A 24,537-nucleotide genomic window follows, 5' to 3' on the forward strand; every position below is an offset into this window, starting at 1 on the left:
ACAGTGCTGAGCTGCAGAAATCGATCAGAAAATGATCTTCAGCTTCTCAGCTTAATGTTCACCACTTCTTTGTGACCACTGTTGACCTGTTGTCTACCCCTGAATACCATCTGTCCTCACCCTCAACACTCTTAAAAAAAGGGGTGGCCATGGAAGCAGTTAGACCATACACAAACATACATGCTTAAATGGCCGTATGGTTTTAATGGAACTTAGTCCGGCAGTGAACCCAACGTTAAAAATGTTATTCCATTTGGACAGACCATGGTAGCTGTCCATGTTTCCAGACTTTATGCTTTGGTAAGCATCTCCTGGCTGTAGCCTGCTGGATCATCATTTTGGCATCCCTCTGCAAGTAAACAAAAAAGTGCATCGGCCACAGTATTGTCATAAATGCTTATGTTTTCACCCACAACCAATAATAGTCCAGACAACTAAGAAGTCTTCGTATATCCGATCATCATAATGTATTAATGTGAGCGTTTATTTCGGCATCTGATCTATTTTTTTTTTTGCAAAGAGAACACTGATAACAATCATAAACGATACAAAAGACACATTAAACATTATATTAACAATCTGATCCTGATAAATGAATACATATGCCTCCCCTGCTTACCCAGTCTCTTGATTTCCCTGCCCCTCTTCCTGCTGTTCTCCTGGAATTTCAATTCCCCTGATTTTCATGAGGAAACAGATCAAACAAAACCTGCTCATCCACTATATCCATTAGTAATAACCCGGTGTCGCTGTTTGTGATTGTATGTTTTTTTTTCAATTACGACACATTTGTCAGTCGCCTCTGTCAGAAAACAACAGAGACCAGCATGCAGGCCACAAACACCCTCCCACACACACACACACACACACACACACACACACACACACACACACACACACAAAGATTAGAAAACAGCAGAGGACCAAAATCATTTAACTGGCACAGAGAAATGCACTCCTGGTGGAAACAGCCAGGTGGCTGCTCGCCCGTCTCTGGATAAATCACGGAGCTTTGTGGAGCTTACATTCCCAGTGAAATCTACTTGGTTCGGTTTAGGAAAAGACAACATTTTTACATAATTTAAGTAGGTACGTAAGTTAAGTTGAGTATGTTATGTAGGCTAAGTGTATTACGTAAACGAGTCAGCGTTGATTTTTGATTTCACATGGTACACAAACAGCTGTATTGTCGGTGACAGTCCTGTTGACCCATTCATCCACCCTGACCTCTTCCCTACATTGACCTTTGCAGACTTTGTTTAAAAAATATTTGTAAACAAACTTAATCCTTGGAGAAAATAAGGTTTGTATGTGTATCGTTGTAAGGGACCGTCATTTTAAGGAGACAGGTCTGCTGCTTCAGTTATTGCACATGTCCTAGTTTTGACAGAACTTTAAACATATGAGCTTCTTTACAGCTTCACGTATCCTAGGAGCTTTGGTTATAATCTAAAGCACTGCCTTGTCTAAACGTTTGGGATTTAAATGAGTGGATATTGATTCCCTCCCCAGCAGCTGTGACACACCCTAACTCCAGGCTCTATCCACTTTTGGGGAAGGGATCCAGGATCAGATCACAGAGCCTGAGTCCCGACCTTGACAATGCAGGCCAGAAATGCTCATCTGATGGCGGGGTCAGTATCTGCAGACGACTGACAGGAGCTGTAATGTAGTTAGAGCAGGAGAGTAATGGCAACAGACAGCAGTGACAGGACAAGAAAGGAGGGGGGAGGCAGGAACAGATGGAGACAGATGATAGCACAGGAGGAAAAGAGAAGTGCGGAGGAGAGGAGGGAGAGCAAAAGCCTGTGTAGAGAATAGGGGGATAGGTGGATGAATTGACTGAAAGGGGAGTTAAAAAAGACAGATGTAATGAGAGGAAAGAAAAGCGACTCAGGGACGTCTGCTGCCATTGACTGAAAGACTACACTGTGATCTATTTCATTTCCATTGGCTCTCAGGTTTCTGCTAAACTCAATTATTATTTTCTTTAATGTGGCTAAATGCATCTCTGACTGCCACTAGATCTGGTTTAGGTGATCTGATACTTAAAGTGCATTTACAAATGCATTGGATACATTTTCCCTCTTCCAACAACTTGGGTCTTGAGATGGAACTTTTATTCTTCGAACCTGACAAAAACAGTCTCAATGTGTTTACATGCAGTTTAAAAACCTGATTATATTCGGGTTAAGGGCATACTCCGGTTTCTCAAACACCATGTAAACTCCGTACCCTGGGTAAAATCTGAGTTTTCCTACCTCGGTTAACAGATCTGGGACATCTCTGGACAGACAGGGTTTAACCAAACGCCCAGGTGAGCCAAACTCATTTTGAAGAGAAAACTAAGGAGAACAGTAGAATAACTATTCAAACTATCCAGCTGTGAAATATCCATCACAGTTTACTGACAGACTCATTAACTTTGAGTTTGTATGCACACAGTTTTCCTGTGCAGTGAGGGATTATTAATTTGCTCACTCTTTAATAACACACGTTTTTACTTGCAGATAGAGTGTTTTAGTTAATCATGGAGCTCAGCGATGACTTTGGTGAGCACTAGAGCTAGCAAGATTAATATCAGTGATTTTAGATATTGTTATCAGCATGTAGTGCATCTGATGAGTTTAAAAAAATTAAACTCTTATCAATTTAATTCAGTCCGATTATATAATACGGAATTGTATATATAGGGACTACAATGTTTTTAGAACTGTTAGAAACGATGGCCGCAGCTAGAAAAATATATCCAAGTTGTAATAAACTGCAATTTAAGAGCAACCATCCAGGATGTATCTTATTTCACGGTAAAACTGGAAACTGTGGCTACCCAATCGTCCTTCCACTGCTCCTCCGGGAAAATCCCTCTTCCTGATGGGGAGAAACAGGCCTGTCCTCTCTGAATGCTATTAAGGCAAAAATACTCTAACCTGGCAAAGCTTTTTGTCTCCACATTGCCTCGGGGAGGAAGAGAAAGAGAGCAGAAGGGAGGACAGAGAGGTAAAAGCAAGAACAGAGCCACAAGAGAAAAAGGGGACGTGATGAATGAGGAAAATGAAGAGCAAACTAGGAGAAAGAGATTTCTTTTGCAGAAGTAGAAAGAGAGGTGTGAGTCCGGGGGAACAGGGAGGACACACTGACTGTACTCTATGATTAGAGCGTGTGCACGTACACACGCACACACTCACACATGTTCGGTACCATTTTCCCTCACAGCTCTGGAGTGATGCTCAAGTGGCTGCTACATTAGCCTCGTTAGATATGCAAAGCGGGCCAATTAGCAGCACAGTGTTCAGGAAGTGACATGTTCCACCTGAAGAAGCCCAGAAACAGCAGCAGCCAGCAATAAATCATGCCTGTGTGTGTGTGTGTGTGTGTGTGTGTTTGTGGCTTTGGACAGAAAAAGTCACAGATATGAATTATAGGCTCATTAGCCATTGGTTAAAAAAAAATTCGCACTCACTCAAACAACCTCACTACAATCTCCGGGGAATGCAATTGGTCCATCTCTCCAGAAAATAAATGTAGTGGTTTTTTTTACTTTTGTATTTCTGTGAACACAAGACAAGCAGCTGCACTGAGGTGTGTGTTGCTTTTGATATGATCCAATTCAGGAGTTGTCAGACTTGTTTCCCGTCTACGGATTCCCTCCGGGCACGCTGGATGCTTCAAATTCAACGACGGAAAGAAACAATACAATCTGTGTTTCAAAGAATACAGCGGTGTCTTTCATTTGACAGATATTTCATCAGAACGTCATCAAGCAATGGAGCCTTCACTTCAAAAAGGCTTTCCAACGATGGAAATCACTATTCACTCTCCTATAGCTTTAAACCAATATATTGGCCTTTATTTAATACCAGACAGTAGGCAGACGGTGTAAGTCACCCCTGCTGTAATGGAGTTGCCCCGTATTTTCAGTTGTCTCCTAAAAAAATGATGTTACCATACAACTAAACTGCTTTCTCAATTAGGTTTTTAGGCGATTGTATTATGTCCCAGATTTTATTTGTTTTTTGACATATCACAAATAAATAAATTATTCTGATTAAAGTCTGCATTCAAAGAAGCCCCTAGAAAGTGTGCTGGGCTTTGACGCCAATTTAACATAACAGCCAAACGGTGGAATTGCAACTACCGGGTCAAAAAACCTGCAAAATAACACTTTCACTTTCACACGTTGGGTCTGACAACATTTTGAAAGTCTTAAAGGGCTGCATGATTAAATGATTTAATCCCCATTCCAGTTTACCAGAGTGCTACATCGGAACTAGCCAGCACGGTGGAAGTCTCTATGGACCACATAATATGGAAGCAGAGCTGAGGAAGTGCCGATCACCCAAGTAGTTTAGACGTGGTAACTTTTGTGACTTCATGCGCCACTGAGCCACTTTCATAGGAATGATCAGGGCTCCGCCTCGAACACAGTTCTCTTTATACATCCATGGTTCAAAGTCTGTGTAGGGAGGAGGTCAGAATTGGATGGACGGGTGAAACAAATGCAGGGCTTTGACCCAGGAGACTAGTGTGTACAGTATGAAACCCAAAGTCACCTTTAACTTACTTATTAAGTAAGTTCAGTTCACATAACATAATCAATTTACATAACGTCTTTTGCAGCAGCTTTGATCCAAAATATACAGTTGAATTATTTGGTCTTACACAGTAATCTATGAGTAAAGCTTATACCATCCACCTGCATCACAGTATGAAACCATGCATAACAGCCTGTTCATTCCTTATTTAGCGCCCAGCATTTCCAGTGTCAGCACATTTTCTCACTCCCCTTCTTCTCTTTTTCAGGTGCTGGTTTGGCACACTCGCACAGAGAAACCACACCTTGCAAATGAGCCCAAACATCGGAAAGACACTGTGGTCATTGAGGTGTGAGAGGATGAGCCGAACAGCGGATTCAAAACCAGAAGCTGATTGTGGCTACGCATCATTTCTTGGCTGGGACTAACGACAGCACCCTGCTTTCTCTCCTTACGGGGTTGATAGAATCGGTTCACAATGGACACAGACTCTGAGGAGCTGCATGATTCAAGGCTTCTGGCTGTCTGTCAAACGTGCTTTGTGAAAACTGGACAACACTGAATAGAGTTCATTTTAGGAACTGGGATGACTTGGACTGCTCATTTCTTCCGTCCACAGCTCATTGATGTGAATAAACTTAAGTATAACTGTAAAATACAATTTTACAAAGTGCCATGTGAATAATTAATGTCACTTTAATCATTAATGCATCATTGTCAAATTAACTGTGACTCTGTGATGTAACTCTGATACAAACAAAGCTCTTACAGATCATTCTTATATCTTAAGGCAGTGGTTTTGCAATGTTGCTTCTTTATTGGAAGATGAATGAATGGAAGTTTGATACCAATTTTATGTATGTGTTTTGGAAGCTGGTATCAGGATGCCGTTAGCAGAAAGCTAGCCTGGCCGTCTTTTAAGTTCAAGAATACGCCAGCACATATTAACACGTTTTCATCTCTTTCATTTAACTTGGAAATGAACAGAAATGCAAACTGACAATTTGAGCTTTTAGGGGAAGTTACTGGGCTGAACTAGCCTGGAAATCCAGACCCACATCTAGCCAGACGCAGGGTCTGGCAAAGAGCAATAGACCTTTCCTACTCAAGGGAGTGGAACCAACTTATGCAGTTCAAAACACCACTGCACGCAATTGGATAGCACTACAACCGTCTACAACCAATCAGAGCTATGAACAAGTGACCACTTTGACGGCCCATCACTGTCGTCGGCTGGTTTTAGGCCACCCATAACAGATATGATTGACAAGTTGGGATTTTCTGACATAGTTAATGAGCTCCCACGGTGAGTGCCCAGAGGCAGCAGCAGAGCAAATTTGCTGGCAGTGCATCTGGATTTCCAGGGTTGGGTTGAGCTATTTCTTTGGGAACAACAACTGTGAGCAGCAAAATGCCATACAGAAGCACTGACGGATATGCACAAAGAACTCCCCACATTACTCTCCCATGAAATCAAATTGTGATTTTTACTTTATGTGTTTACATTTTAAACAAACTACATACAATGTGTTATTTTGCTTTAAAGGTGTGGGTAGATGTATTTATTTACTACAGAGCCAGTCAAGCTAGCTGTTTTCCTGTTTCCACTGGGAACATATTCCGAGGGTCCTATGTTCCCAAGTTCGGTATCCTCTTAATATGACTTGTTAAGGAGACATTTCAAAGGGTATTATGGCCACAGCGATGTTTTCCTGTAGGTTAAATGTTCAATGTATGTTCCCTGGGGTCAATATGTTGAAATCGCCCACCTACAGCTAGCCTGCGGCTTCAAATATGTAGACAGTGCAGATGTTTTCTTGACTTTAGACATCGATATCTCCACAGTAGCTGAATGGATTTAAAACACTCATATCCCTGCAAAGGTAGCCCTTACCAATCTCGTACACTGTTAGTTTATATTAAGAGATATAGGACCCTGAGAACATGGATGATCCCCTTCTGGGAATTACTTTTTTTCTTCTCATCACATCTCATTTCCCCTTTAAACATCTCACTGAGCAAATTACTGTGTTGGAAGGAATTTATTTTTGCATCAGCTTGTCATTCCTTTAATCATCTGCCAAAAGGGCTGTTTGTTCTGGAATAACAGCAGCACCCTCTCCATGTCTTCTTACCTGTAAAATGCCAATCAGTGCCCGACAGAAGCAGCTAGATTACCCAGCTCTCGTCTTTGTTTCAATTAATCACATTGTCTCAAGGTAATGTGTTAATGATTTATTGATGCATAAATGCTATGTAACTCTCCTTTACATCACCCTGAACTGATCATAATGAAATGAAATGGAACGACCTTTGCCGTACTCTCATTCAGTATGTGGAGCATGTGATCGGGTTTGGAAGCGGCCCGCGTAAAGTTACAAGTGATGTTCCTCTTGACAAGCTGCCATCAATAATGTAGAGTCTACGAGGCGACAACAAAGAAAACTCACCTCACAAGTAAACGCACTTGCCAGCGGATGAATAAATTGAGTAGACAGGAAAGAGAACATCAGACAGGCTGCTTGTTTCACAACTGGAATGTGAAGGAACTGTTTTCTTCAGTGTATTTTAACGCTAGTATTGTCCCGATCAGTGAAGTTTAGAGGGCACCGTGTAGGTGTATGACGTGAACACGGCAAATAAAAACAGGATTAAATCCAGGATTCAACAGCCTTTATTTCAAATGACCCTCTTGTAAAACTTGGAACACAAAAAAGGAGCAAACAAACACAATTCCAAAAAAAACCCAAAAAACAGTATTGTTACAGTTAAAAGAGTCATTGGACAAAGATGAAGACAGAAAAATTCCTGGACATTTTTTTTAATGCACGGAAACCACTTTTCTCTGTACTAGGCACAAGAAAATGTAAACACATTGGAAATAAACCTGGAGGACATACGATTTATTGAATATATTTTTGTGTCATTCACATTAGCCGTGTGTGTAACAGAGTGCTCCAGTTATTGCATGGCAGAGGGACCCTGTGTACATGGACATGAATCTCTGCGTCGGCGCTCGGCAGTGTGATCTTTACTGTGCGTATGTGTGTATGTATGTTTGTTCATTTCTACTGCTCTTCTGTTCTTACTCCCAATAAACAAGGACTGGACAGTGGAGATGGGACCCATCCAGCGTTTTCATACAGGTCCCCTCTTGCTAGCACTGCCCCATCCTGTTCCTCCTCATCTAACCCTCTGATTGGTCATCCAGGTTTATTTGTTTCAGACTAACTGTGCTTCTCTTGTTCAACACACAACAACAATATAGCATCATACATGAAGGGAGCAACATGTTGGGTGTCACACTGGTCCAGTTTTTAGAGAAAAGGCTTGTGGAAATCCTCCCCTGGAGTTCGGAGTGAACTGGCTGCTCACTTATCTCTGCTGTTCCCTGACAACCATCTGAGTGACTAAGCCACGACACGGCTGGAGATACAGTACCTGCTCTATTTAAAGTGCAGTTTAGACGAACTGCTGTGACTCCAGTAGCGCATTGCTTTGCCTCAGGGAGGGAGGGGGAAATGGCTCATTTCAACAACAGGGAAAGTCTTAGCTGGGTCGAAGAGCAGGTTCCACTGAAACCAGCTAATTTTTGACTCTCCAAAACACCAGAGCGTGGATACCAGAGACAGCCAGAGGTGCCCAGGAACACTGAAAGGGAATTCTTTGAATTGTTTTTTAACAGCTCCTCCTACTCCTAAGAGTATATAAACATAATTTGATCATTATAATGATCTTTTTTAAGCAAAAGAATGTCTACTTGCGACAAGGGCAGGGCAGTTCATTGTAAAATGTATTTTTATACTGTGTGTAAAATGGCTACACTGTGAAAATTGAGTTATTACAACATTCACAAAAAGGATATTTTTATTCAATTAATGAGCTTTAGAGGTGCTGGTACTGTTACTGCACTTTCAGTCTATGCTAAGCTAGGCTAGTTGCCTCGTGGCTCCAGCTTGATACCGAGCAGACAGAGAGAAGATTGGTATCAATCTTCTAACCTCTCAGCAAGAAAGCAAATAAGGGCATCCTAAAATGTCAAATTATTTCTTTTAAATGGAGAATCTGGTCGGCCCTTTACTGTGTAGGCTCATCTGTTTTGTTTAGACCAATGACAGCCCTGCAGGTGGTAATGTTTTTCAAAAAAAACTGTTTTGTAAATTAATCTTAAGAAAATAAATGTTAGTGATGTTAAAGTCTGTTTGCATTTATGGGGAGAAATGACTCCATGTCCCAGTTTGTCAGTGAGGTAGAGAAGTTCCCTTCTCTAACCGTTGTTTAAGTTGAATAGCTTAAGAGTCTAATGAGCCGAGATTCTCTGTGTGCGAGGAACCACAGGTGTGTGTGTGTGTGTGTGTATGTGATCTTTACTGTACGTACAGTAGATCTGATCAGTGGTTGTTACGCGACACTGTTTGAATGTTTTAGAGTTCTTGAACGGTCAGATTACATGACAACCACTCAGTGAATGTGTGCAAAATAACATCTACTGTACCTTTAAACCCATGTCAGTCAAACCCCATTTAGGAATGCTAAATGCCTCGGGATGCTGTAAAGTAAACTGGAGAACCTCATTTCCAGATCATCTCCCCAGTGGAGTATTTCACAGGGAAGAGAACGCAAACCAAAATCAAGGTCACTGAGAGCGGAAGCATCCACCTCTCTCTTATGGCTCTGAAAAAGTGGGAGCTTCACATCATAATCACGTAAATACAGTACTGTTCAGACGACTATCTGCTAGGAGACTCTGCTCGCCCTACAGAGAGGGGGAGGGAGAGGAGAGGAGTGGAGAGGAGAGGGAGGGAAGGGTTACAATATACACAGCAGAGAGAGGGGGTAGGGCATGGTAGCATAGACCAACCACAAGATAGCCATATCTACGAAGGACTATTCACTAACTATCCATTTTAATAATGGAATGATATAATATTACTATAATAGACACTTGGAGTTATTGCAGCTTCTTTTCTGTCAATTCTGCTGTTTATGTCTCTTTCTTCAGACAACAACAACAACAAAACAAAATCAAAAAGGAACAGGAGAGCTGAATAACAGGAAACGACTGCTGCTGGTCTTTCCTACGTTGTTTCTGTTCCATCCAGCGTGATGTCATCTTGGCTTTTTAAAGGAATCATGGTGAAGGTGTAGGGTTTCTGGGGGTGGTAGAAGGGATGTTTTAGGGGCAGCCAAACTACCCCCGCTGTGCGTTTTTTTTTATATATTTGAGAAGACGGGTGAATCAGGAGCAAATTTAGCTGTTTTGTTGCCATATGACTGCCCGCCTTTTCCCCCCACCCTTCCTCCTTCTCGTCACTTCCACAGCTGAGTGCTGAGGGTCTGGCCGGAGGCCGCCGGTGGAGCTGCGGGCCAGCCGGCCGCGGGGGACCCTGATTGGCTAAAAGTGGTTGGCGCCGGCCCTCCACCGCTCACTGCCATGCCTGACATCTGCTGTGTCATCTGAGTGAGAAAGGAAAGGCAGAGAGAAGGGGGAAGTCAGTGTTAGAATTCATCAGAGCTAAAATAGACAGATATTGTCGTCGCAGAGGCGGGTTTCCTTCCTACATCTCTCACTTTTTACCTTCGCCTCAGCTCTTAAAGGCTTCTGCCTTGCGCTGCTCCTTGCCCTCCCACCACTCCCCACTTCTCTGTTCACCTCCTGCCTCCCCATCCACCACCTCTGCTTGCCCTCCTTCCATTCTGCCTTATCTATTATAAATGTGCTTTGGTGCAGCGCTGCTCGCTCATCTGGTCATCTGAGAGCTGTGGGTGAGTGTGTGTGTAGGTAGTAGTGTGTGTGGGGTGATGCATGTGTGTCGGCCAAACCCGGATATACGTGCAACCAAGCGCTCGTTCATCAAATCATCATTCCATTACCTCTTCCTGAACAATATGCACACACAGTCATCCACCTCCCACTTTGACTGCTCAAATGCAGTGAGGTGTGTGTGTGTGTATGTGTCTCTGTGTGTGTGTGTGTGTGTGTGTGTGTGTGTGTCTGTGTTTGTGTGTCAGTGGTGATTTATGATCTCTTATTAACCTCCCTAGATGTCAAGATGCTGACAACAGTTTGCCAAGCGCAACCACACACGGTGTGTGTATGAGCAGAAGACTTATGAAGGGGAAGCTCTTGGGCAGGTGTGTAGAGTCCCAGTATTGATCCAGTATAGATACTGTACAGGTGGAAGTTCTTATGTCAACAGGTCTGGGCACATTAAATAATTTATAGATCAAATCTGTTATTAAAACGAAAGTTACGAATGTAACTAGGGTTCCATGAATCCTGGGTGACTGCTAGAGTCAGTGTTAAGCACTGCCTGTGGCGGTGAGTAAAGATGAAAAAGAACAGGGTATTCTTTTTAAATCTCAAAACCTGTTATTTTCATCACGCAATAAAACCATTGTTGTTCATTTAAACCCTGTTGGTAAGAGTCTTCATTTTGTGAACTTTTATTCAAAACACTTAAAGGAATATGGATTGGGTCATGTGGCTGGCTGACCAGTTTTTAAAAAATCTAATACTAATTTCATAGTAATAGTTTGATAATACAATTTCTTCAATATTTCTATGTTTGACGTTTTTCTCCCTTTTGCCCTTTTTCAAAGATCCTACAAAAAAGTGCTGTGACAGTAGCAAGAGATACTTCTAGGTGATGAACCAAGAATATGCCACCTTAAATAGGCTGAAAATGGGTTAGTGTTTTTAGATATGTTTCTTTCACAGTTGCCACCTCATCAGACAGCTCACAGGAGGATAATGCATCAAAAAACGAGTTTCCATATAAGGTACAGTTCTCACTATATAACATCTGATTGCATTCCTCTTTTGATGCTTACGGACAGACTAATTAATAATCAGCTCAGTGTCAGAAATCAGGGGCCCTTTAAAATGTGATCATGGGTTAGAAATTGTTTTTATATACAGTGGAGATCAAAATTAGACAAAGTATTAATTCTTCATTATTGATTATTCTTAAATACTGTTATTTTTTAGTGTTCAAAATTTGACAGAATATCATCTGTGGCTATACCACTGCTGTACTATTTTGTGAAAAAAAAAACATGAGCAAAATTATAGAACACTTTCAGATCCCTCCCAGTTGTTGGTGTTAATGTGACCCAATTGACTTCATTGTTGGACACACCCTATTTATCTGCAGCTCTCCTGGTTACTTTGTAAGGTGGCAGCTGCTCTAAGGAGAATGAAACACTGAGACAGCAGGTTGTCCAGGTGAAGGCCAAAAGGGATGACCCTCTCAACCATCAGAGAGAGGTTTGGGCGTTCACAGTCTGTTATTTCAAGAATATTGAAACTTAACAAGGACACAGATTAATTAAAGTCCCTCAAAAAGGACGATCGTCCACGTAAAACAAGTGCGCGAGAGGACAGGATGATGAGAAGACTCTCAATCGGTTCAACAGTGCAGCTGGAGTTGCTCACCAGTTCAGTGCTGGACAGGGCAAGTATCTGTCTCTGCAAACAGTGTCTCATAGTTTAAGACAATTTGGATTGAAAGCCCACTCTGCAGTGACCAAACCTCTCATCAGCAGAAAGAATAAAAAAAGGCTGAACTTGCCTTTGCTGAGGAGCATGTTGTGTGGACAGAGGAGAACTGGTCCAGAGTGACTTCAGTGTTGAGAGCATGTTCAGTTTATTTGTGTCTGATGGGAAACATTATGTCCGGCATAGGACTGAACCCAAAGTGTGTAAAGAAGTCAGTTAAATTTGGAGGAGGAAGTGTCATGGTTTGGAGGATGTTTTCTGCAGCAGGAGTTGGGCCTCTTGTACAGCTCCATGGCAGGTGAATGCAAATGTTTATGTGAACCTCATTCAGCAAAATTCAACACATTCACTGCAGTTGTCTCCCAATCAGCTGCAATTCTCATGTAAGACAATGCCCCGTTACTGCAAAATTAGTTAAGCAGTTTCTTGAAGCCAAGAGTATTGAAACAATGAAATGGCCAGCCCAGAGTCCAGATCTAAACCCCATAGAGAATCTCTGGGAAATCCTTGGTGACAAAATAATGTCTAAGAAACCCACTACAGTTAGTGAACTGTGGAAGAGACTGAGTCAGAATGGACCAAGATCAAACCAGAGCAGAGTGAGAAACCAGTGATGTCCTGTGGGCGCAGATCTGCTAAAGTCATTCAAAGCTGTGGCCTCTACACTTCCTGTTCATTTTTGACATTGTTGAAATCTGCTCTTCTGACAAATTGAACACTGTTCTCTAATTTTGCGTGTACAGCAGTGGCAGAGCCACAGTGGATACTCTTATCAAAATATTAACAATAAAAAAAAAACTATTTCAGAATTAATCAATTATTAATACTTTGTAATACTTTTTCTCAAATTGTGATCTCCACTGTAGTCATACGTACCACGAGATTTTTGAGTGAATGAAGCAGTGTCATGCTTATATCACAGAAAAGAGTAACAAAAGAGCCGTGTCATGTCTATATAACAAGATATACAGTGAATCTTGCTTATGTAAAGATGCACAATGTCTCAATGTGCGTTCCAAGAGGTGAACATGCCATATATGTCCAGAAACAGAACTTCTGCATGACCATGAAGAGGGAAAGAATGGGTTTGTCCTGTGTTTTGAGGCCCAAAACATGTCAATTGTAATTATGCTACAACAATATTTCAAGCTTTCCTGTATAGTCAGCAGATATCTGAGCTTCCTCTTCTGAGCAGCGACCACTGTTTACGGACCAATTAACATGAGACATGAGAATGAAGTTGAGAGATGGCATCTCTATGAACATATATCTGCATATTAATGCAGGTAAATAATAACAAACAGATAATGAAAAGCTTAAATTGTTGTCAGATAGTAGTCGATGGGTTCCGAGATTACATTCCAGCCAATGCTTTCTGCCTCTTTTGCTCTCCACATGGACTGTTTCATTGCATGCAACCAAAGGCTGCTCAAATATGATTGGTCAATGCTACTCTGAATAAGAACAGAAACCACTCCAATACCGAGAACTTGTCCTGTAGCCTACAGATTCTAAATCCATGCAGAATTTGTTTATAGAGATTAGCTTTAAATAAGCTGGTATTTAATAATTGTCTTGTTTAATTAAATCCCTTATTAGCAGTACAGATTCACTTTAAACCCTCTGAGACAAATGTGTGATTTTGTGTGATAAATAAAATGTTATCTACATATGAATGAGTTTCCTTCAAAAACTGGGATGAATTGAAAGTTATGAAAGGTAATACCCATTTTCCACCACACACGTGATCCTTCTGACTAAGGCAAAATCAGCTCCAAGCCAAATAAAGGCTCATTCGGCAGCTTTGCTTCCCTTACAGTGGGTGTAAGTGGGTCATAAGAGACCAGGAAGATAAAACAAGGACAGAACAGCTTGACCTGCTGGAACTAGAACACAGCTAGTTCACTCTGTAAATACACTCAGGTGTGTTATTGTGCCTGCTTGTTGCTGCTGAGAGTCAAAAACTGTATAACGGAATTTATTATACTACACATTTTACCCCATCCGGTCACGTGCCACTCCCAGCTACTTATATGTTTTTAAATGACTTTGATTCCCACTGCATCAGAGAACGCCTCCAAATGTTACTCTATAATCATTTCATGGTACTGGGCTGGAATTATGGACAAAGGGACAAGAGGACTTGACAGAATTTAAGAAAAAAAAATCCATTATTTTTTTATAGAATGACCTTGGTTATAAACAGATTGAATAGTTAATTAAAGCCATTCTTCTTGCACTTTTAGAGACACTGAAGGGCCTAGGTCATTACTGCACCGGGCTTTGAACAGGGAGCAGACAATCATCTAAGACCACAGATTCACTTTTAGGACCAGGATAATGAAACCCTTTGACAGGTGGTGTAGGTTACTAGAACTACATTAAACATGTAAGTGTGCTGCATAAAAGATGAATGTGCAGAGAAAGTTGAGTGTAATTACAATCAGCTAAATGTTAAAAAGAGTTCATCGTAACCATAACATTTAATAAAGTACCAACTTTCTGAGTGTGTTTTCGATGGATATGATACATGTATAAGTCCTGAGTGTTACCTGGCTCGTGTTCCACTGTCCTTGCTGCATGCTGTACATGTTCTGTCCTTGGTTGGCTGGCATCACGCCCTGCTGCTGCATGCCAATGTATCCACCGTTTGGCAGAGCCATGCTTGGCATCATGGCCCCTCCGCCCATCATGGTGGTGGGTGGGACGGCTCCGCCCATCCCTGGGGCGAAACCCTGCGGAGTGAACTGCATCTGAGGCTGTCCGTACATTCCTGCTGGAGCGAAACACACACGCAGAGTTCTACATGTTAACTTTCCTACTGCCGAGCCTGTTTTTAACTCAACAAGCTGTGTTGAAGTAAATTAACAGATTTCCAGAATCCAGCTTTCCTTTGATTCCCTACAAGATGTAGGGACAATAATTAATCTAAAGAGCAAATACTTTGTAGTTAACTGAAAAAAAATTCCTTGATGGGTTTGGGTGTTAAAAGTCTACAATTTCACTGTTCCCCAGTTTTATGGTCTATTTATATTACTATTTATGGTCTGCATTTTTTCTGCAACAGCCATTCAATGTTATAACAGTGTAGCTATCTGTATAATAGGTTTCGTTGTCAGTGGCAGGTGCCGCCATTCCAGCTGGATTCAAATTTGGGAATTCACAGGCAGCATGTAGTTCAAGGTTAATAATCAGTTTTTATCTTATTAATATAAATGTCAATGTTTTCTCTTCACTCTCCTTATTCAAATAGAAATGTATTTAAAGCATTCATAGCAATAAGGTTCTAAGGCCAATATTGTTTCTTTCACACAGCAGGGGTGAGTGAATTTCAGATGTGTAGTGCTATCAAATCATTAACTTTACTGGTTGGCCTGACACTTTTAAATGCCACTGCCAACAATAAATCCACATTGGGCGGATGGTGAGTGCTATTTTCAGACCCCTCATTTGGCACCAATGTACGTCTGAGTCTGTCATCCCAGCGATATTCAAATTCTGGCATTAATAGGAAACGCTGCAGCATGTAGTTCAATGTTAATGTTCTGCTTTTGTCCTTTTAAAAGAGGTCTGTTTGTTCTTCCCACTCCTGACACAAACGGAACATTTCCCACCGCTGCTTCACAATAAAAGCATTCAACTGGTGAAAACCGGAGTGGCTTTTATTGTGAAGAATCCAAAATGCAATGCCTTTGGCATCAAAGTTAGCCTTTAATGTGGCAAATTGAGGATCTGTGTTGTTAAAATGCACTTCACCCAGGACTCATATCTTAACAATTGTAACCTCTGAAGATTATTCTCACACTGCAGAGCATCATGTTTTCATAAAAACAGATCACCAACCTGTCTGTTTGCCCATCAGCTCTGCATGAGGGAATGTGTGATAAGTGGCAGAATGAGACACAAATTTATCAGTATCTTTACTTAGTGGAAGGAAACAATATCCTCTGATATTACTGATTTCAAAATGTTCGAGCCTTCCACCTAATACTATAGCCTCCTTTTAGCACAGTTCATAACAATCCTCAAGTGGTACAGGTTCAAAGTGGAAATCAGTAAAGGATCCATGACTGTTTGTATTATCATGTAACTTCCATGTATGTAACATTGTGATCATTTTGTTATTAGCTGCAATTAGGGACTCATCCATCCTACTATGTCCATGCACACACAAGCAAACACAGGATGAAGTCAGTGATTTGAGGCATTAGCCTGGCGAGTGCTCCTGGCTTTGATCTCCATGAGCCTCTATTTGGATTGAGAGAGGACAATAAGGCAGCAGAAAGCCCTTCCATCCTGATTTCCATTCCTAATCCTCTGTACGTCAGTGTCATCATGCAGCAATATAATCAATATGCACATGTGCCTTCTGGCCAAATCTGCTGCCTACTAGCTTCCACCGTTCAGAAAACATGTAGCGCTAATGTTTTCCCACACAATCCAAACATGCGCCGGTTGATGTAGCGTATCATGTACATTATGAACAACCACCTACATACACACACGTGCCCAGTCTTGGCACTACAGTCTCAGCACTTCAGTCTTTACACATAATAACTGTGAGATGAGTGTGAATCTGCAGACACGTCTCTATTTTTACTGCAGCAGTGGAGCTCCGGTAAATGGACCTGCCTGCTTTTGAGCGCGCTGACCTTTCATCTGCCTTCAATCTCCTCCATTTTTATGATGCATCTTTTCCTCTGATTTATGTGTGAAAGTGTGTAGGTGTGTGTCTCTATGTGTACTAACACCTCCGTCTGAGTGTATGCTCTTCTGCTTACTGTTTTCCCCCACATGAGGCATTATATGTGTATAGTGTTTGTTTTCATTCTACATATAAAGCACATATAAGTGGTTTGACCTGCCTGTCCTTGAATTCAAATATATGTCAGCTATTGTAAAAACATACTGCATATCTGCTATATATTACTTGGTTTATTTTCCAGATCTTTCTCTCACATCTTCTTTAGTAAAAAATGATTTAGTCAAAACAATCCACCTGAGAGAAAGGTAGGGAACCAGTCTTCTACATTTTCACTCTGGGTATGTAAATTATTTGCATGCTATTTACACAAATTTGCCCACTGGAGTGTTGGTTCACCAAACAGCTGATGTACCGGCTATACAGAGAATAGCTGTGGCTAGCTAGCAAAGCTTTGTTTGAAATCCTAGCCTCTGAATGAACTACAAACTCACCCACAACTCCACTTGTTTCTGCTATTTTCCTCCAGTGTAGCTCCTGGCTCTTTTCTCTGTGCATACATGAAATGGAGACATAATGCCTCGGGATAACCACTAACTTTTCACTCCTGTTGTAACATTTTCAACTCATGTGTTTACCTCACTCAACACCTCCCAGGGCTTTATATGCAATGACGCTGCCTTAAAACCTGCCTTAAATTATGTTTTGGCCACATGGTGGGAAGTGCAACAAGCTATAACGAACTAACATTTGAAATTTCATCCTCTTATGTAGAATGTGGTAGCAAATCTATACCAGACCTGTTTCGGTCTCCACCAACTCTTGAGGAAAATATCTGTCTCTTTAGCTACTAAATGCTCCACTATATTTAACAGCTAGTCGCTAAATTTGTCTCCTAGTATAGCGTGGTTTGTTTTGCTCCAAATAGTTGCCTGCTGCTCAGGTTGGTGAGAGTGGTGAGTGAACCAAAATGGTGAAGTTGTGGTCGTAAAACCAAAAACACTGAGCTGAAAGATGCCAAAACGAAGAGGCAATCTGTTGTTGAGGTTTGTTGCACACTGTAGCTTTAGCAGTCATATTCATAGCTTTGAATGAGCAGCGGAAATGCCAACAGTGGACCCATAGGCCTTTGCCTGTTAAGATTATTTCCTGCAGTTGAACAGATTCAAGAAGCACATGCTTATGAGCTGAAATAAACTGCTGTAAATGACTTTGGGTGAAAACATTTTAGCTCATAAGCTCCTGGATATAAATTTAAGACGCTGCTCAATTGACTAGCTATGGATAACAAAGGGTTAATAAAAAGGCTACGTGCGTGTTACCTTGTCCTGGAACAGGCTGTTGCTGGCTCTGCGGCTGACTGGCCACTGAGCTGCTGCCATACAGAGACAGGATGGAGTCCTTAGATAAAAGCTTCTTCTCCTCCGCCTTCGTGGTAGTAGTGGTGGAGGTAGAGGAGGAGGGAGAGGAGGAGGTGGAGGGGTCCGCCCGTGGAGGTGCTGTACTGGAACCAGACTGTGGAGACAGATAAAGGAGGAGGGATGAAGAAAAATGACATGAAAAAGATGCATAGTTTCACACAATCATCATCATCAAATGTATATTGGGTATAATATAATTGCTTAAGTTGCATACGTCAATAGTGGGGATGATTCATTTTTAATATTCATGTAGTATATTTGATCATACTAGTTACTGTAGATGTCTTGTTTTTTACAAGCTTCCAGTTCAATGTACTATTGATACTAACTCTACTAGGGATGCAAATAATCAATTGATTATTGATGAATCAATCAATGATGAAAAAGATGCCAAATGCACAATATGTGGAAGTATTTTGAAGTACAGCAACTCCAACTTTGTTGAATTACCACCTAAATTCGCCAGTTCAGCCATGCTACAAGCAGCGAGTGGTTCTCAGCCTACTATCACCACAGCGTTGGGACGAAGGGTATGTGACTTCACGAAAGCAGAGTGCATTACCCAGCGGGTATGTAACATGGTTACTACAGACATGCTGACCATAAATGTCGTTGACGGACAGGGATAATAAAGTTCATCAAGCCAGGGTACAATATCCCCCTCTAGAACACAACTTGCAAGACTGTTGAACCTTCTTGACTACAGAAAGCTACATCACAGTTACATGCCACTACGTTGAACCGGACTGGCAGGTAATGACAGCAGTACTACTCACAGAGAGCATGTCACTGAGGCATACGGCCTCACTGGCATAGTATTGTATTCTTCTAATCAGGAATCTTTTTTTTTTTTTTAATGTTTCCAATGTTGCAGATGAGAGAATGCCCAATTTATTTTCATGTTAAGCAGCCTGTGTAATATTTTGATACTTTCTATTCAGAATATGTCTGGTATGCTACCAAAATGTCATTCCCTGCCCTCAAGTCCTAAGGAATATTAAGGAATATGATTTGCATTTGATGTTGTGTATAGACCTTTTCACAGTTGTAAACATAAACATTATAAATATGTCCAAGTTTGATTCCTGATACAGTGAATGTGAACGACATCAACTGACAGGAAGTTAAGTACCAAGGCTATTGCCTAGCAATGGAATTTCATTATAAAGGTCTCTACAGTTTAGCTATTCAGAGGGAAATTCAGCTTCTCAGAGGAATTGCCGCTTATCAGTTAATCGATCAATAAGTTGAAACAACTATCGATTAATGAATTACTCGATAATTTGCTTACCTAAACTCTAACATCTCTTATTAATTCATCACGATGAACAAATTGCACAGCACTAATTCCAAGAATACAACAGTCGTGATTTTCACCACTCTGCTGCTCTACGTTTCACTATTTCTATTCTTACACACAAATTGTGTACTTAAAACAGAACCAAAAGGTACATATTGAATCCCGAATAGGTAACAATATAATAACTGTGCATACAAACTAGCAGTATATTAACTCATGTTTACTGTATATATCAGGGCGAGAAAAGATGAGACGAGACAGGAAAACAGGAGAGAGGAGAAGGGAAGAGGCTAGATAAAAATAAAGGGGGAAGAGCAAGCGCTGAATAAAGGACAGGAAAGAGAAGAACGGAGGCGACAATAGAGGGGAAGCATTGTCACTGGAAGTGAGACATTAATTAGGCCGCTGCAAAGAGAGGCAGACATTAACAGTTGCAGACAGGAAACACACACACATACACACAGTCTCACTCACATGCACCTTTCATTTTTTTTTTTTTTTTTAAACCTTTCAGGCACACACCCATTATGTCTAATGGATGGAGCTGCCAGAAAAGTAGCACCTGCTTAAGAGCTCTGCACAGGTGTGTGTGTGTGTGTGTGTGTGTGTGTGTGTGTGTGTGTGTGTGTGTGTGTGTGTGTGAATGGAGAGTGAAAAGGGGAGGCGATAGTCAGCTGGACTTCATGAATAAGATAAGGAGACAGTGTGATAAACAGTGGTTTCTGAAACACACACACACACACACACACACACACACACACACACACACACACACACACACACACACACACACACACACACACACACACACACACACACACACACACACACACACACACACACACACACACACACACACACACACACACACACACACACACACACACACACACACACACACACACACACACACACACACACACACACACACACACACAAAGGGAGCTTTGCGAGTGTATTGTGCTCAACTGCTTAGCAGGCAGTGCTGCTCCCCTCTGTCTCTCTCTGCTGACTTCCTTGACTGGAGGAGGGAAGGAAGGTGGCAAAAGAAGATAGCGAAAGAAAAGGAGGAGACAGGGTGGAGGGAAGAATGGAGAAGAAAAGTGGCGACAGAGGAAGTTAGTAGAAGGTAGGTAAGAAGGGAGACTTATAAAGAGGAAGGAGAGAGTGACTGAAGGCTGAATACAAAGACAGAGAAAGATGACGGAATAAAGGGAGCTGAAGAGGAAAGATGGGCAGCTCTATAAACTATACAATCCAAACAGAACTCAACGCTGACTTTTAAAAGTGTTTGCAAGGCATGAACTTTTGGTTGCCGAACCTGAGGGTATGGTTGCCATGAAGTCAGCCTAATAATCATATGGGACATAAAAGATTGTTTTTGTTTTTTGTTCAGGTTCATCTGGCTGAATAAATTTGCACATTTGTTAGGTTAGTTGAACTCTTCACCCCAAAGTCAAACAACTTCATTTGCTATGTCATAGTCATCAAAATAAAATATCTATGCACAAGTGAGTAAAAGCACCTGCATTGGTTCTGACTATAACAGCTATATTTAAATAGCACATATAATAATGCAACAACAAAATGTATTTAGTGTGGGGTGCACGTTTGGTCATCCTTATTTTAAAATACGCTACCACTGATGGCAACTGAAGGCCAAAAATTGGTTGCCAATTTCTCAAAATGGTTGCCAATGGCCACCTGGCAAGTGTACTGTAACTGTTATACCCTGACTGAAAACTCCATGTACACTACCTGCCCACCACCAAACAGCAGACACTAGCTGATGAGCACAGTGGAGCAGTTAGCAGCTAGATAGCAGGCAGATGTTTTTCTCTGAGACCAAATCTAGAGTGAATAATTTGTGAAGAATCCAGAAACAGCAGTGCTTCTGTCCTGATACGAATAGCCTGGTTCTGGGTATTGGTCGATACCGAGTACTGATCCCATAATAGTGTTTCATTTAGAAGCTGCAGTTTTTTTCCTTAGGTTGATGGCCTACTCACAGCTGGCACAGGCCATTACAAGTTGTGTGAATATAAAGGAAGTACTTGGAGAGACAGAGATTCGCTTTCTTTGATCATGATATCACGTTACTTTGTAATTCTGTTTTATCAGTGATGTGTATGGACTACACTGCAGACTGCAGTCTCTACTGACTGTAACAAACAGCTGACCATATGAATGGGTCCACGGAGGGTTGAATGACCATCAGCAGGTCTGTGTTACATTACACACATCTGTCAGCTGCAGACTGCTGAGTGTTTGAATGCTGTCTCTCTGCTCAGCACTGTGATGCGCCTTTTGTCAGACTATGGTCTGTGCAAAGCCTGTGAAGAAGAGAGAGGGATAGGAGAGGAATGAGCGAGACGGTTAATGACAGCAAAACTCAGAAAAAACTCTCACGTTGATCTAAAATGTACGAGTGTACATTTATTACGCAAATAAAAATTCAGTTTCTTCATTTCAGGCAAAGGTTGGGGAAACACTGAGCTGTGTCTCACTGTGTGGAGGTGACTCGGATCATTCTTTTATGTGGAAGGCAACAACGAGCTTGACTTGAACATTGCTTTCCTCTCTTTGAAAAACTAAATGTAACAAATACACACGTTGATATGATTTTATGTATTATTAAAATAATAAATTATAGAAATAAAGAATTTAGTTGAAAGTATCGGCCCCAATTTCAGCGATACAGTGCTGTGAAAACCGATGCACCCTCTTCAGATTCTGTTCTTGGTTTTTTGTTACACTTCATGTTTCAGATCATCAAACAAATTTTAATATCGGACAAACCGCAGTAAATACAAAATGCAGTTTTTATATGATAATTTCTATACAACCAGCCTGGACCTACGTGAAAAAGTAATTGCCCCCACCCTTGTTAAATCATAAATTAACTGTGATAAACAAAGTCAGTGGCATCTATCGATCTGGAAAGGGTTACAAAGCCATTTCTGGAGCCATTATCCACAAATGGAGAAAACACGGAACAGTGGTGAACCTTCCCAGGGTTGGCCGGCCAACCAAAATGACGTCAGAGTGCATTGATGACTCATCCAGGTGGTCACAAAAGAACCCATATTAACATCTAAAGCACTGCAGGTCTCACTTGCTTCAAGTAAGAGACGGGCAAAAATGGCATCCATGGGAGAGTTCCAAGGTCAAAACCACCGCTAACCAAAAAGAACACAATAGCCAAAAAACATCTTAATGATCCCCAAGACTTTTGGGAAAATATTCTTTGGACTGACGACTCAAAAGTGGAACTTTTAGTAGGTGCGCATCCTGTTACGTATGGCGTAAAACTAACACAGAATTTCAGAAAAAGAACGTCATAGCAACAGTCAAACATGGTGGTAGTGTGATGTCCTGGGGCTGCTTTGCTGCTTCAGGACCTGGACCACTTTCCGTAATAGATGGAACCATGAATTCTGCTCCGTACCAGAAAATCCTGAAGGAGAATGTCCGGCCATCAGTTTGTGACTTTAATCTTAAGTGCACTTGGGTATGCAGCAGGACAATGATCCGAGGCACAATAAAAAGTCCACCTCTGAATGGCTAATAAAATAATAAGGTTTTGGAGTGGCTTGATCAAAGTCCGGACTTAAATCTGATTGAGATGCTGTTACGTGACCTTAAACAGGCCGTTCATGCTCCAAAACCCTCCAAACAAGTGTGGGCCAAAATTCCTCAACAGCAATGTGAAAGACTCATTGCCAGTTATCGCAAACGCTTGACTGCAGTTGTTAATTATTAGGTTTAGGGGGGCAATTACTTTATCACATAGGGCCAGGTTGGTTTGGATAACTTTTTTCCCGCGCCCGTCTCTTCTCTCATCGATAAACAGCACGGAGTACACACTACACAGAGGTAGGCTGGCTAACTTACTCAAAGATAGCAACTGCTAACATCATTTAGCGTATGCCTAGCTTAAGGCGTGTGCATGGGATATTGTAACATGCGCGAGGGGGGATCTGTGGCGTGTGCACGAACTGTGACTGACAGTCAGCTCTCACACAGCCCTGCGCTGAGTGGACACGATGATAAGGGCCCAGTGGATTTTTGAAAAACAAACAATAAGCTCTAGGTGCACGTTTAAACCGTTGAAATCGGAGCATAGTGTCGGTTTTAGTGAATATGATCAAAAAAATGTTACGGGCTGCGCGTTTAATAAATGAAATCATCATTTAAAAAAAGCATTTTGTATTTACTCAGGCTATCTTTGTCTGATATTAAAATTACTTTGATGATCCAAAACATGTAAGTGTGATAAATAAGCAAGAACAGAAGAAATATGTAAGGGGGCAAATACTATTTCACAGCACTGTAACTCATCCAGCAATTTGAGTCCGCGTTGGTGCATCGATCGCTTGCAAGGTACTTATGGCTTCCAAAGGGTCACAAAAGAAGAAGTTCAGGAACCACTAGTAGACATCCTGTGTATTGATTAATAACAAAATATTACATTAATGTTTTTTCCTTTGATATCGACACAAATCAGGAGCTTATCTCTGTTACTGTTACAGTCAAAACCAGAACCTTACAACGCTGTCAAGAACCAGATGGAAGGAAATTTACTGATTTTGGGCCTTTTGTGTCACATTTAGTTTTACGCTGGCATACAACTACATGTTATCTTAATTGCTCAAATTATAAGGTGACTTAAAAATGACAAGCTGATGCCTGGCTGCCAGCCTGGAAAGCACTTTTAAAAGTTAGTGTTAAACCCTACATATGGTCGATCAAAATGCCTTATCAGAGTCACAGGCAGGCTTGTCTCTAGCCATCTTTGAAAACATCAATATAACACTGTCAGAGCAGTTAGTGTGTAGCAAACGAGACAGTAGAGATGTTTAGTAGCCGTTTACTCAGGCTGCTTCTAGTGCATGTGTTTCTTCAAATGAAGGTCCTTTTAGAACAAATGCAGTTGCTGAAGTGTAAACGTTTTTCATCGGCCTTTCACATCTTCCACCGCCTGTGACTGCCAGACACTCCAGGAGCATTAGCTCAATTTGCTTTGAAAGAACAGTGAAGCCGTCCTGTTGATTTCTTGCCAAACTGGTGGCACACAA

General features: G+C 41.4%; 2 protein-coding genes across 6 annotated transcripts in view; one reads left to right on the top strand and one right to left on the bottom strand.

The window, feature by feature from the left end:
* The window catches only part of b3gat2 (beta-1,3-glucuronyltransferase 2 (glucuronosyltransferase S)), a gene marked incomplete at its 3' end in the record, with an annotated part of 53,093 nt that extends 48,203 nt beyond the window's left edge, over positions 1-4,890 (top strand). The window contains exon 4 of the mRNA XM_083922571.1: positions 4,804-4,890. Coding sequence (XP_083778697.1) covers positions 4,804-4,890 — 87 coding nt within the window. The remainder of the gene's footprint in view (positions 1-4,803) is intronic.
* A 2,303-nt stretch (positions 4,891-7,193) lies between these two features.
* LOC310954189 (stromal membrane-associated protein 1-like) overlaps positions 7,194-24,537 on the bottom strand; it is a 122,380-nt gene continuing 105,036 nt past the window's right edge. For 4 of the 5 annotated variants that reach the window (XM_083923539.1, XM_083923538.1, XM_083923536.1 and 1 more), the window contains 3 exons: positions 18,061-18,253; positions 14,589-14,812; positions 7,194-9,992 (listed from right to left, as the gene is read on the bottom strand). In XM_083923539.1, the coding sequence (XP_083779665.1) occupies positions 9,846-9,992; positions 14,589-14,812; positions 18,061-18,253 (564 nt within the window). In that variant the 3' untranslated portion in view covers positions 7,194-9,845. The remainder of the gene's footprint in view (positions 9,993-14,588; positions 14,813-18,060; positions 18,254-24,537) is intronic. The other variant, XM_083923537.1, reaches the window with a different exon arrangement.

The sequence above is a fragment of the Echiichthys vipera genome (assembly GCF_963691815.1).
Source record: "Echiichthys vipera genome assembly, chromosome: 11".
NCBI lineage: Eukaryota > Metazoa > Chordata > Actinopteri > Perciformes > Trachinidae > Echiichthys > Echiichthys vipera.